Consider the following 14,635-nt stretch of genomic DNA (forward strand, 5'->3'; position numbering starts at 1 on the left):
ATAGAACATCATCACACAGTCTCCCAAAGAACAAAGGTAAGTGAGTTTGAAACCTAAGAATGTCAAGAGTGCCAAGACCACAGGTTCTAAATTATAATCTGAAATCCCCCATTTTCATACAGTACAAACCAACCTTTCAGAATACCACTGAAAAAAAACTTCTTTCTAAATTAAACTTTGTTGGTCTAAAAGGAAATGAACCAATGCTGAATCATTCCTATGAATGATGAGAATTATTTTTTAAAAAATACTTACGAATGCATCCACAGAAAAGAACAAGGTTTGAAACAATTTGGTTGAAATAGCACAGATATGAAGGGAAAGTTGTTTCCTGAAATTCCCCTCTATTGTAGCTCTGGCCTCAGAAATGGCCTGGGACAATCCTTCAAAAGTAATACTGTTAAGAGCTCAATACCAAGACACTACAAAGCCCTCCTGCCCGGGATTTTCTCTCCATTTTAGAGAAGTCTAGTCTGCCAGTTTCCCTGACAGTTTCCTATTAGTACAACAGGCATATAATTTATCATCCAAACTGGGACATTCTGATAGTAAAAGAGGGTTCATTAAGGATTATGCCAAGACAAGCAACATAAACCAGGACTATACCAGGCAAACAGGTACACAGACATGGGGAACCATAAAGGGCAGCCCTGTAGAAAATACAAACGGGCAAAACTGCCACAACAGTAACCACGAGGAAGGCAGCCAAGATCTGGTGGGTGGACACAGGAACAAGGAAGACCAAGTTAAAATTAAGAAAAAAGCTAGGTAGAGCAGAGCCTGAAACTTGAGGTACACATTAACCTGATTCTGGGTCCGTTTTTTCCCATTCTTAAGTCAATCTGTAAATCAGATTCAATGACTGATTTGTGGCCTCCCATGCCTTCCAGGTGTTTCCTCTTCATGATCTCCCACTTTATCCTTTATGACTTAGTTCCTGGATTGTTTAAAAGTATAATCCATAAGGATGGGTTAACATGGTAAACATTTATCATTAGGGAGCACATCATTCCACATTATTGAAACTGAATCTTCCTGAAGTAAAAAATCTTTCATTTTAAATATTACTACTGTTTATCTTTGAAAGGAACTGTATGTTTTTTCCTGGCTCCCCTCTAAAACAAACAAACTGGCAGAAATGTAAACTCTTCTTATTAGGTCTGATTATCAATTTTTAATCACTTGACCACCTAAAAACAGGACAGCCACAGTGCTGGGGACACCATGGTGGGCATGACAAGATGCTATTCTGTGTGGTGACTAGATCCAGGGTTTTATTTCATGAGATATGATTCACATACTATAAAGTTCACCCTTTTAAAGTATGTAATTCAGTACTTTTAGTAGACTCCCAGGGTTGTGAATAAGTGCTCTTAAACCTATTTTTCTCCCCTTATCCACTATCAGCCTGCTTGAATCTAAGTCTCTCTCCTTAACCAGACTACTCTCCTCCCTCAATAATTGTTAAATTTTTTTAAAGACTGGGAAACCAGATTAATTAACACACACATCTATACACTGCTTAAGAGACAATAGGAAAAGATGTCAGGCCGGGCACGGTGGCTCAAGGCTGTAATCCCAGCACTCTGGGAGGCCGAGACGGGCGGATCACGAGGTCAGGATATCGAGACCATCCTGGCTAATATGGTGTAAACCCCGTCTCTACTAAAAAATACAAAAAAACTAGCCGGGCGAGGTGGCCGGTGCCTGTGGTCCCAGCTACTGCGGAGGCTGAGACAGAAGAATGGTGTGAACCCGGGAGGCGGAGCTTGCAGTGAGCCGAGATCCGGCCACCACACTCCAGCCTGGGCGACAGAGCGAGACTCCGTCTCAAAAAAAAAAAAAGATGTCAATAAAATGCAGGTGGTCCCTGGCCCAGGTTCACACAAAGCAATCTTAACTGCTCAGACCAGTCACCGGGAGTGGCCCACATCTAAAAACACAGGGACACTGACACACCCAGAAGTGTAGCTGGGAATGTGAGCAGAGCAAGACCAGCTTAAAGCAGCTGACTTTGAAAATACAAGGTTCAGGCGGGCGCGGTGGCTCAAGCCTGTAATCCCAGCACTTTGGGAGGCCGAGTCGGGTGGATCACGAGGTCAGGAGATCGAGACCATCCTGGCTAACACGGTGAAACCCCGTCTCTACTAAAAAATACAAAAAAAAACTAGCCGGGCGAGGTGGCCGGTGCCTGTGGTCCCAGCTACTGCGGAGGCTGAGACAGAAGAATGGTGTGAACCCGGGAGGCGGAGCTTGCAGTGAGCCGAGATCCGGCCACCACACTCCAGCCTGGGCGACAGAGCGAGACTCCGTCTCAAAAAAAAAAAAAGATGTCAATAAAATGCAGGTGGTCCCTGGCCCAGGTTCACACAAAGCAATCTTAACTGCTCAGACCAGTCACCGGGAGTGGCCCACATCTAAAAACACAGGGACACTGACACACCCAGAAGTGTAGCTGGGAATGTGAGCAGAGCAAGACCAGCTTAAAGCAGCTGACTTTGAAAATACAAGGTTCAGGCCGGGCGCGGTGGCTCAAGCCTGTAATCCCAGCACTTTGGGAGGCCGAGTCGGGTGGATCACGAGGTCAGGAGATCGAGACCATCCTGGCTAACACGGTGAAACCCCGTCTCTACTAAAAAAATACAAAAAAAAACTAGCCGGGCGAGGTGGTAGGCGCCTGTAGTCCCAGCTGCTCGGGAGGCTGAGGCAGGAGAATGGCGTGAACCCGGGAGGCGGAGCTTGCAGTGAGCCGAGATCCGGCCACAGCACTCCAGCCTGGGCGACAGAGCGAGACTCCGTCTCAAAAAAAAAAAAAAAAAAAAAAAAAAGAAAAGAAAATACAAGGTTCTATCAACAGCTTCCAGAAGGAACTCAGCTCATCTACCCAGGAAGTACCTGGAGTTAGGCACTGGAATTCACAAACATCATTGGCTAAAGAGATGGGCAACCATTCATTCACATGAGTGTGAATAATTTGAGTCATATTTAAGTCCCAGAGGAAGCGAGTCTTAGGAGAGCGGCAAAGATTTATCTCTGGAGCCTGGAGTACTGGGAGAAACGAATGGCCTGGGTTTTAACAGCAGCCACACCTGCAGCTCTAGCCTACTGAGCCAGCAGTTACCTAATCTAAACTTTACTCCAACTCTTCCAAGTAGATAAAATCATTCCCATTTTCCAGATGGGGAAACTGCGGGCACAGAGAAGCTAAGCCCTAAGCAGGTATTAAGAGGTGTAATGAGGGCAGCAAAAGTACCTTTCTTCTCCGCACCTGAAGCTGGATGCCCTCTGCACCCCAGTGGGGATTATGCAATGGTTTTACAAGAAGGCCGGAGACCCTAAGCATTGTTTCACTATGAAAAGATGAGTTCCATTCAACCACTTATAAAAGAACTTTTACAACCCAACCCTTGCAATGTTAGGAGTGTGACTTTCAAGCAAGAAGCTAAAGAAGAGGTTTTCTTTTAGACAGATGAAGTTGCACCATGCCATCCAGTTTTTGAAGCATTTCCATTTAATTCATACTGGGTAAGGAATGACCTCAAATATTATGCATTTACTGATGAATTTCCTTCACTTTATGAATAAGGGAAGTGTGGTTCAAAGTGATTGATGGTCAAGGGCTTTATGGGTTTGCCTCAGCCTCTCCTAGATTTCTATCTGTTTGCCTGAGACCAGGAATCCAGCTCTTCTAAGTAAATGCCTCAGCCTTGGGTGTTCCTCAAGGTTCACTGTCCAGGGTGACTTGGCAGAAAATCCTTCAAGATCTGTTATGCAACATAACATTTTAAGTTGCTATTTACTGAGCATTTACCATACCATGTATCTGGTATATAGTGGGCACAATCAAAATTTATAGACAGGAACACCAAGGCTTGCAGAGAACAAGTAAATTGTCCAAGGCCATACTAGCAAGTAGCTGAGCCAAGGTATGTCCAACTCCAAATCTGTAATTTTGAACCCACATTATCCTGTCTTTTTCCAAACCAAAATCAGGAAACAGCCCACTGTTCATGTCAATCAGTTCCCCACTCCTACTCCTTTCTATTAATTCCTCACAGCCAAGTTTCAAATCTGTAGTAGCCCATTATCAGCAACACACCTATCAATATGTGACGGTTAAGTTCATTACTCAGGAGAATATTTCACAAGGTTTGTTTATTTTCTAACAACCTACTCCCAACTCACCCCACAAAACGGCATCTGGAAAAAAATTCCCCCCTGTTCCTTCAATGCCCAACTCCAACATCACTTCCTCCAAAAGCCCTCCTCAGTTCCCACCACAAGAAACACAGCTCTTTGGATATATGATGAGGGCTTACCCCAGTGAGTGTGTTTCCCCTTTATTCTGATGCTACATAAGGAAATCCATGCTTCTAAAAAATATAAACATGTACAAAACCCCACTCCCTCAAAGCAACTCTCAAGGCAACAACCATCGATAATGTATAACCTCCCAGATCCTTAGGACTAGAGATGCAAACGTGTTCTTTCAACATTTCACTAACCCTAAGACACCACTGCCAGTAAGATGTAGCAGGATTTTATTTCAGACGTACTACTGTGAAACAAATTATGTCACAATGCTTACCACTTGGAATTATTTTATACATGTTGAAACTTTTTACTATCAATCTTGTGCATACATAAAAAGGAAAATAAAAGCTAAATAAATCAGGTTAACATAAGCTAAAGTAACTTCTCAGAGTGATCAGTGTCCATACAATATCACCCTCCGTAATAAGGGTATTCTTAGGAATGCTCACCACTGACTCTGGGATTTCCTTCCTGTCCACTGCATTCACTCCACAGGCTTTGGTGAGCGTATCCAACATCAAGGGTCATTACCACCACCTGGCCAGCCATGATTGTCAAACACATCCCAATTTCAAAAATGTTCAAGCATGTTAAAAATGTGCACCTTGGAACTCACAAAATACCATACACACAACTTTCCTACTGGATTACCATGACCTCTTTACATGCCTGCTTTCCTTGCTAAACTGTAAACTCTGCCAGGCAGGGGAGTTTTACTGATCGCTGTTCATTAGCCACCTTTTCCTAATCACTAAATCCCTGGCACACAGTAGCACCCATAAATGTTTAAACGCTCAGTGGCAAGTAGTAGCTGCATGAAAACCAGGAGCATTTGGATTTCAAAGTGCCCAAGGTGAAGGGAAGAGACACGGAAGGAAAGAATGAAAAGCATGGTGGTTTATCCACAGTTCATCTCCAGAAAGCCATCAGGATCACCCTTCCTATCCCCTCATTTTCCAAAACCAGGCATACCACCCAAAGACCTCTAGGAGCATCCCTGCTACTCAAAAAGCAAAACCTCTACAAGCAGCCAGACAGAACTCCATTCTCAAGCCCCTCACCAGTAAGCATGACACACACCTCTACAATCACATCTGGAAACAAGTGCTACACTCCCAAGAAGTAACAGATGAATGCCGAGCACAGAGAAGGTGGTTCTGGTTCATTTTATTGCTTCCCCTGAATAGAAAGGTAAGACCTCAGTTTTGTGCAGGCTTATCTTTAAAACCAATGATGAACATTTTAGTCAATTCCATAAAGATTCAGCCTATGTTCCTAGGTACACCGTCTCACAAATATAGAGGGAAGAAAATCACATTCAGAATCGGAGGTGGTCAAATTTAACCTGATTCTATCTGCAGATAAAAATTAGAATATCTAGATCAATGGTTCCCAGCCCGGAGCGGATACTATGATGGGGCCTTTCAGAAATACAGACACACTGCACCTACCAAAACCCTCCTAAGCCTTCACAGGTGGTGCCCAGGCTGTAAAAGCTCAATGGAGGCTGCAGTGCACATGCTAAGGTGGGAACCACTGATGTGGCAGAAGCTTCCTGGAGCAGGAACAGAAAGAGGCTGAGCTGGGTTTCAGTCAAAACCATCCTGAATTAGCCATGTAAATGGATCCATGTGCCCTGAATTGCAAACCCAAAAGGCAAAATGTGAGAAAAGGTGCAGGGCCTGGAAAGGTGAGTGAGAACATGCAGGCAGCCTAGCCCTAGCTGCCCCCATGCCTGCCACATATCAGGGACACAAGTTTGTGGTGAATGAGGGTCACACAGGTGATGAGCACATGGTCATGCACACCATCACAATTCCACTGAGCCACCTACTAAGTGCAGATTCCCTGAGCTGGCTCCAGCTGAGGCACGAGTTCCCCTATCAATTCATGAGTAGGGGAGATTTTAGTTTTGCTTCAGCTTCACTGGACACTTGAGTGGTGTTCTGGAAGCATTTTCCACTTTCACAATTTCTAGGCATGAAGGAAGCCGCTTCTTGCCTCCAAATTACAAACGGCACATTCCCTGATTTCAAGTTATATAAATGGTAATAATGTTTGTATTTTACAGCTAAGGTAAAATCTAAAGGTGAAAAGAAATTAGGGAGTATTCTGAATGCATAACAAAAGTAGAAACCTTTCATCAAAATTAGAAAACAGTATCAAACTTACTCCAAAATTTAAAGCAAAAGCAACTTTGAATTAAGAGAATTTCTTGGCTCGGACAATATGAAACATTATTAAGTATCTGTTTTCTGTTTTTCTCTCAATGACAATACATGACAAGGTCTTCTAAGTGCCCAGCATTTCAAGATGGGGCTGATGGTTTCTTCAGCTAATGGAGCTCTAACTCTAACCAGCACTGTCTCTCAAAGGCTTTGAGATGAAAAGGCAGCCAGGGAGAAAGGATTGGAAGAGATTCCACCAAAGGAAGCATCCACTCACAATGGTTTCAGAATCAGTTAGCCCCCAAGACACCCCCAGCCACAGTAATGGGTGATCTGAAAATGAAGCATATCAAAATGCTATTGATAAGCTAAATTACCAGACAGCTTATCTGAGGCCCACATCCGCCATATGGTGCCCCAAGTTCTGCCGCCTGTTGCTGCCATAACAATAGGCACGCCTACCCAGAAAGCACCATCGGACAGAAACCCAGCAGCGGCGGCATGTGGGGCAGCTACTGTGTTTACATTTTATTTTGTGCCATTAGCTTTGTTCCTCCCCCTATCCCAGTAGGGATTTGAAAGACACACATACTTAATGTCACAAATCCCTGTTACCTGCAGAATGCATGCGTGCACACTGCATGTGAGCGCGTGTACAGGGATAGATCAGGTGAACAGAGAGAAAACCAGATGTCAACTTCAGAAATGGAGCTGCCCGGTGGGGAAGGGCGAACCAGGCAGGCTCCCAGCTAGAGCTGTAAGCAGACAATGCGCTTTTCTCAACAGGCTCGGGCGGGCGGGCCTCGGGGAGTGGCTATTTAAAACACTTGGCTCCTTTTATTTCACCACCACGGAAGTGAATTCGGTTCTTAAGTGCCAGAGCAAATGAAGTCATTTGGTTTCCACGGGCTCTCTGCATTTCAGCAGAAGGAGTCAGGCTGGACGAAAGTCAGAAGGCCCATCTAAGTTGTTCTTTCTTACAATTAAAATTGATTCCCGGAGGATTTGGCGCTTGGGCTTCATTTAGTTTTTTTTCTTTGAAAAGCTATTAAAGTTGGAGAAAAATTAAAGGATACCGACACTGGGATGAACGCTGTCAAAGATGACTCCCTTCACAAAATGCCATCAAGTCACAGAGTAAAGAAGGAGCAGAAAAAGCAATTACCTTCTAAAGGCTTGGCTGGTATAAAAGATTAACAGTGATTTCTGTCAAATAAATTCATTACAATTTTGTATTTCTACTCTCTTAAAAGACTTTCCCATTTTTGCAGATGGTAATAAAATATTCATTTATTTAGTTTACTATCTATTAGAAAAACACTGGTTTTCAAAGAGAACTCAGCAGTGTGTAGCATCAGTTTATACAAAAATGCTTGGATAGAAAGCAAAGCCAAAAAAATCTTTCTTAATATTCAGATCTATTGAACTATTACAGAAAGGCACTCATTTCATTCCCCTAGATTTACTCACACCTAAGCAGACAACATTCTTGGATGAACTTTTCAAATTTTCTTCAACATTCCAAGTTTAAAAAAAAAAATCCCCTTTCAAGTTAAATTGAGATTGCACTTGAACACCATCCAAGAGCAGAGCCGAACTGAATTATGATAATTAGAAAGCTGTGCCTATTAAAAAAAAAAAAAAGCAGCACAGTTGATGCATTTTTTTTAAAAAGTTCATGCCAGAGAATATAAGTTCAATATGTTCTCACATAATTAACATTTCCCACCATTAGCGGCAGTTTTTCAGTTTACGTATCAGTAAGAACAACAGTGTTGTATATTCCCAGTCAAGGGTGTTTCAGTCACTTTACACATACATCTAAACTTGTGAGATGCCTAAAAGCAACCAGAATTTCCCACTAGACATGACGGATGCTTAACTTACTCATCAATAAGCCAGCTTTTTCTTTTAAACCCATTTTCCAGGGTCCCATGCCTGCAAATTAAAACTACTAATGAAATCCTAGAACAGAGCCTTCAAAACAACTGTGAATCATGAAAAAGGATAAAAAGCATTGCATTTGGGTAGTAAAGACCAGTTTTAAAGAAGGAGTGGGGTGGGCGTAGCACGTGCAACACACCCTTCCCTTGGCCACAAACACAGAAAAAAGATAGCTTTTTATAAGGACCTTCCCCCTACCCACCACCACCACCACCACCACCACCACCACCACCACCACCACCACCACCACACCACCACCACCACCACTGTCCAATCAAGAGGAGGAAACAAGTGAGTTTCACAGTTAGCCAAGACTCCTGGACTATTAGAAACTATTTTTTTGAGAATCCTCTCAACTATGCAAAAAGTCAGTGGACCAAAGGAGAATTTAAAAGCTAAGAGTAACCTACCCTTGTAAGAAACATCATCCTGAAAATCCACCCACCAGGGCAACCCATTTTTACTTTGACTAAAATAAAATACATATTTCAAAGCTACCCTATTCTGTACCACTACAAAACTGGAATGTATTTGAAAAAACGGTCAAATTTCAACTCCAAATTCAAATATGAACCACGAAGCTCATAATGAGAATCTTACAGACTGAGGACACTCAAGAGTTCACAGTTTTGAAACAAAAAATAAAAACCCACAGAAAAACACTCCAAATATTTAGATCCAAATACACTAGCATTCCACAAACTATCCCAAGAAGAGGGAAGCCCTAGAACTTCCGATTTCAGAGGTATACATTAATTGCAATACAACAATGTCTAAATAAGGTGTCTGTCAAAAAGCTCAACCCTGAAATATGAAGTGCTTAGGATAGACTCGAATTACCTCATTTCATCACTTTTATGAATATGAAAGAATAAAATATATCACTGATGTGGTTTAAACACAACTCTAGATGCAACTTAAATATTAATACCACAAGGTAATCTATGCCTTATTATAAAATAAAAAGCACCATGTAGCTATAAAAGATTATGCCAGCCATCAATCAGTCCCCAAGCAGCCCAGCAGCCGCACAGCCTAGGTTTGTCAAAGGGCAATAAGCTTACAATGTATTTTTCTGGCTGAGTTCAAAAGTTGGACATTAGCAGTTTGCAGTTCCAGTCACTGAACTCCAAAGGGGAAGCTGTAATGCTCACATTTAAAAAGAGCAAGGTTGGCTTGGATTTTCTTGCAGTTCTACAGAGAAATCTGGACACTTGTTTTGGGCACATTCTTCACTCTTTGGAGAAAACAGAACCTAAAGTTTTACCACTAAACAGATTCAGCCTCTAAACACAGCTTTCATATTTATTTATTTATTTTTCCTTTCACAATCTCTTTACTGGGTACAAGAAAAAGTGCCTCAAATGGAGCTTAAAAGTGTTCTCCAACTGCTGTATGTGAATATGGTAATTTTTAAGTCCACCAGATCATACATACAGTTATTTGCACCAACCCTGAGTGATAAGACACCACAATTTCCATTTGCAGGCAGCATAATTATGCTCATAATTAACACATAACACATGGGATTATAGAGAAAAGTAATCCTACAAATGCCCAGGCTCTTGTATGACCACCATGTAGGACAGATCAATCCATTTCTGAAGCAACCAACCTTAACCAACCTTAAAATATTGTTAATGTTATAGTTCATTTCTTCAAAAGTCTATTTAACATTTGGGATCTATATGCTTTAAACTGTTCGTATTACATACTCTTCTGCTGAATATGCAACAACAAATACAATCTAAACACCAATGATAAAAGTATATTCTTCCCAAATGTTCCCATTAAGAAATGCCCTCATAATCACTGCTCTGTATTCTAAGAACCAACAAAACACAAAATTGTTTATAAATTGCTGAAGCTCAAGCAGGGAAAAAAAACTCGAACATTTGTTTCCTTATGACTTATTTGCTTTTTCTAAATAAAAGGGGACTCCAATCTCCCAAGTGAGTATACCAATATATAATTCCTGCTGTATCAAGTAAGTGGGGGGAGAGAGGAAATGGGAAAGGGAGGAGGAAGCCGACTCCCCCAAGGCTGCCCTCCCAAACCCGCCCTTATGTGTAATTAGTTTGCTGCTGGGGCCTGGGCACACATTGTACCACAAGGCAAGAAAAAGTCTCTCGGTGAGAAATTCCTATCAGTCTGGCTCAAACTAAATTGGGATGTCCTCCCCCTTTAAATTAAGTGTCATTAAGTGTATGTCATGGTGAGTCCTGGTTTTTGTTTTGGGAAAAGAAAAGAAAACCCTCCAACCTTCCAATAATCTCTCTCATGCATGTTCCCCGGAGTTCATTACTTTATAAAGGATCACACAGAGGAGGAATTTACACAAAGATTCTTTCCTATAATTTTCTTTACCCCTATTGTCAAGGTAAAGTATCATACTGGTTTTGTTTCAAGCTTGTTTTTTAAAAAAAAGTTCTAATATTCCCCTAAAACTGCAGATCAAATAATATTTACCATTAAAGTAAAAATAAAATAGTCTACTTTGGCACTTTGATACCATCAGCAAGAACCCGTAATGGATATAGCTTATCAGTTCATTTTTTTATACCAACAATAAATAATTGTTAACTGTTTAAAACCTGAAACCTGAGAGTTCAACACAGAGTTGCACATACAAAGAAACACTAAACAAAAATATCTGTGCCCATTTATGGAAACAGTGAGATTAGAAAAATAAGCCTTTCCCCAAAAATACAATTCAAAACCTCACCACTGACAAAGGTTCAACGAATCCATTTGTCTTTCCTGAGTCACTCTGTAATTAGTTCTACTATTTCCTTCTAAAAAGGAAAAGATTCGTAAAGAAGTTGGATTTAAGTCTAGTCCTTATAAGCATTCAGATATGCTTGGGCCCAAAGACCCTGCTGTTTACAGAAGGGGGGCACAAACCCAACAGTGAAAGGGTGAAGCACCGGGCATAGCCTGAAGACTGTTCCCCAGTCTGTGCCTCAGAGAAGCCCCTATCCCTAGGAGACCACCAGCAAGATTCACTGCAGCCTGAAGAAAAAGGAGCCCACTCGCGGCTGTGACTACACAGTGGATTACATCTCCCTGAAGGGAGGGATGTGTCTACTCAGGTAACCACTGCAGGCACCCAGCGCACCCCAAGCCATCAGACCACCCGAACTTCCAAAAACAATCAAGGTGGAAAGCGGGGAGAAAGAAACCTGTGGTGGTTGTGAATTGATAATGTTCTGCTCCTTTGCAATACGTGTAATGTTTTTAATATTTCTTTTTACTATTTTGAAATGTGGCAGGCTTAACAGACCTTTCTGTCCCAAGACCTGGGCTCCTTCCAAGGCACTGTTTTTAAACATGGCCTTTTTACATTCCCTGCTCCTGGAACATCATCTGTCTCTAAGTTTCCAGGGCTCACTGAGGTCAATTTTCATTTCTGCAAATCACAGGAAGCCACTTGCTTCTGAGAAGTTAACAAGCCTCCTGAGAAACGCTGGTGGCTGGTATTTCATTGTTTTATAAATATTTTTATATAGTGACACTATCCAACTTTAAATAAATCTTTTAAAAAAGGCAATTTAAAAGCAAAGAAAATTCTGATCTGGATTTCATTTATTTTCATGAGAGGGGAGGTGTGAGCCCTCATTGTTTTCAACTCATTAAAAATATTGCTTTTTAAAAAAAATACAAACGTTATTTTTTCAAAAAAGAAAAGTCACAGAAGTTGAACTTTATTTAAAGCGGGACTCTAGACTTTTGAAAACAAGTGTTGATGTTACGAACAAAGACTAGAAGTGTACCCAGATTTTCTCCCCTCCTGGGGATCATTTCTCTTCCAATAAACAAACAAATCCCCCAGTATTTCCTACCGAAAGGGAAGGGAAGTTTTCCAGGGAGAGTCTCCTCCTGGGTTTGGTGGTAACTGCGACTCAGTCTTTTTTGGACACAATGTTTCTGCTGACTCCTGAAAATTTTCCACTTGAATGTGCAATGAAGCGGCGGCGGCGGCGGCAGCACCAGTCCTGGAGAAGCGGCAAAGACGACCGTGCCCTTTTTCATCTTTGAGAACCAGCGAACCCCCCGCCAGGGGCACAAGTCGGCGCAGACCCGGGCCGGCCTCAGGGGTCCCCGGCGCCGGGGGAAGGCAGCGAAAGCAGGGGGGTCCGGGCCGGCTCCTGGCTCCGAGGCGGCGCCGGCGGCGGCGGCTCTACCCGCCCGCGCTCGCTCCGAACTTCTGGCTCCCCAGCGCACCCCGTGCAAGGCGCCCAAGGGTGTGTTCGTGTGTGCGCGTGCAGGCGGCAGGAGAGGGGGCGCGCGGGGGGCGCGGCGCGGCCGGCCCGGCGCCTCCAGGACCGCCGCCGGGGGCCGCCTGTTGCCGCGCGGGCTCTCAGCGCGCGGCCCAACTTGGCGTCCTGGCAAGTCGCGCGGCGGCGCCCGGCCGCTCACCTCGGAGGGGGCGCGGGGAGGCGGGTGTGGGGGCCCGGACGCGGCCCTCCGCGTGCCCGCCCGCCGTCGCACACAAAGCAGAGCCCGCAAAGAAAGAGCGGCCCGCTAAGGACGCGCCGCCGGCCCCCCGCCGCCCCGTGCGCCCCCCGCACCCCAGCATCCGCCCCGCGCGCCAACTTACCTCGGCCCAGGGAGCCGCCGCAGCGCCCGGCGAGTCCGAGGCAAACTTCGGCGCCGCTTCCCCCGCCCTCTGCTCGGTGTCCGGCTCCCTCCCCGGCTCCCGGTCCCCGGGCCCGGCCACCCCACCCCTGCCTAGCACCGCTCCTGCCCCGGGGCCGGCTGGGCGCGCTGGGCTGCTGCCCGCGCTCCGGGCAAAGGTGGAGGGGTGGGGGGGCGTCACTGCATGGCCTGTCCCTGGACGCGGCCGCCCCGGGCCCGGGCCCCGCCGCGCGGAATGGCCCGCAGGGTGGAAGCGAGTCTGCAAAGTGCTTGGTGGGCGCCCGCGGCGGGCGGCGGGGCCGCGGCGGCGGCAGCAGAGGCTCGGCTCGGCTCGGGCGGCGCAGCGCGGCGCGAGCGATGCTAAGAATGTTCGGAATGAGGACAGGAATGAAATGAACGCCAGGACCGAACTCGCTCCGGAGGGGTGGGGCCTCGGTGACGTCATGCGGCCTGCCGCCCGGGGCCGGAGGCGGGGCTTGCCGCCGCCGGTGACGTCATGGGGAATCGGGGCGGGCCGGCGCGGTCGCTTCGCCGTTGGAGCGCGGGCTCTCGGCAGCTGGGCGGAGTCTCGCGCCCACGGGGGAGCGTGGCTCGCGCGGGAACCGCCCTCCGTCTCCCGGCGCGGGCTCCGGGCTTTGTCCCGAGCCGGGGTGGGGCGGGGCGGACGGGAGTAGCGCGGCTTGCAAGTGCCTGCGCTCGCGCGAGGAACTCTGGAAGCCTGGGTTCCTTTAAGGGGGCAGGCGCCGAGGCCGGAGTTGTGCGCGGCGTGCCTGCCGTGCCTCAGTTTCCCTACTCCGGGACGCGGAAACGCGGGTTGCTGCCTTGAGTGCTCCCGGACTCACGGAAGTCTGCAAGTGTGGGGAAGAGAAGTTTCCTTACTGGTGATTCAGATTGTTGCTCTGGAGCGCGGTGGACGCCGTCTCATCTCCGGGCCAGATTCCCAGCCTGCCATTTCTTCTCCTCTTCCCTTTCACTTTTATAAAAGTTCACAGATCTCACTCAAGTCGAAATCTGTCTTACTGTTGGGAAAGGAAAACCTTTAGCCTAGCAAAGAAGGATAATTACAGAGTTGATAATAAACCTGCCCTGCTAGCACGGTCTTCTGCAAGTCACTTAAAAAACTAAGTTCACTCGTCTCTGCCGGTTGTACTTTTCAAAAGTAACTTCCCAAACTTTAAAACGCTGCATCCGAAGACTTTAAGCCCTTTCTTTATTGAGAAACTTCATTTCAATAATAAAGGAATAATGTTAACCCTGCCGTTGGAGGTAGTGACGCAAAAGTGACAGAGACCCAGTCGGTAAGTCAGAAAAGGGGTGAAGTCGACCCACTGGGGACAGAAACCGTCTAAAGTTTCGGGTGGTTGTTATAATTATTTATCAAGAAACTGCAAAGCAATTCCTGTACAGTGGCCTCATTCCTTCTAGGCACTTGGTTCTCTCTTCCAGCTGAGGCCTCCGGATTAAATAACAACGTATTTTGTGCCCGAGGAATCCCTGTATCCCTGTATATGGGTAACTGAGGAGACTGAACTGTGACTTACTGCAACGGATTTCTACAAAACATAACTTTT

General features: G+C 45.4%; 1 protein-coding gene across 9 annotated transcripts in view; it reads right to left on the reverse strand.

Annotated features, from left to right (window-relative positions):
* TEAD1 (TEA domain transcription factor 1) overlaps positions 1-13,539 on the reverse strand; it is a 278,975-nt gene extending 265,436 nt beyond the window's left edge. For 2 of the 9 annotated variants that reach the window (XM_033204091.1, XM_033204089.1), the window contains exons 1-2: positions 13,027-13,271; positions 12,269-12,421 (exon numbers count right to left, since the gene is read on the reverse strand). Coding sequence is in view for 6 of the 9 variants with exons in the window: in XM_033204081.1 (XP_033059972.1) it covers positions 13,027-13,509 (483 nt within the window). In the remaining 3 variants the exon portion in view is untranslated. Of the gene's footprint in view, positions 1-12,268; positions 12,422-13,026 lie in introns of all 9 variants that reach the window. The other 7 variants (XM_033204088.1, XM_033204082.1, XM_033204092.1 and 4 more) reach the window with 6 other exon arrangements.
* Positions 13,540-14,635: the final 1,096 nt, after the last annotated feature.

Source organism: Trachypithecus francoisi, unplaced genomic scaffold (assembly GCF_009764315.1).
Source record: "Trachypithecus francoisi isolate TF-2019V2 unplaced genomic scaffold, Tfra_2.0 Lachesis_group8, whole genome shotgun sequence".
Classification (NCBI taxonomy): domain Eukaryota; kingdom Metazoa; phylum Chordata; class Mammalia; order Primates; family Cercopithecidae; genus Trachypithecus; species Trachypithecus francoisi.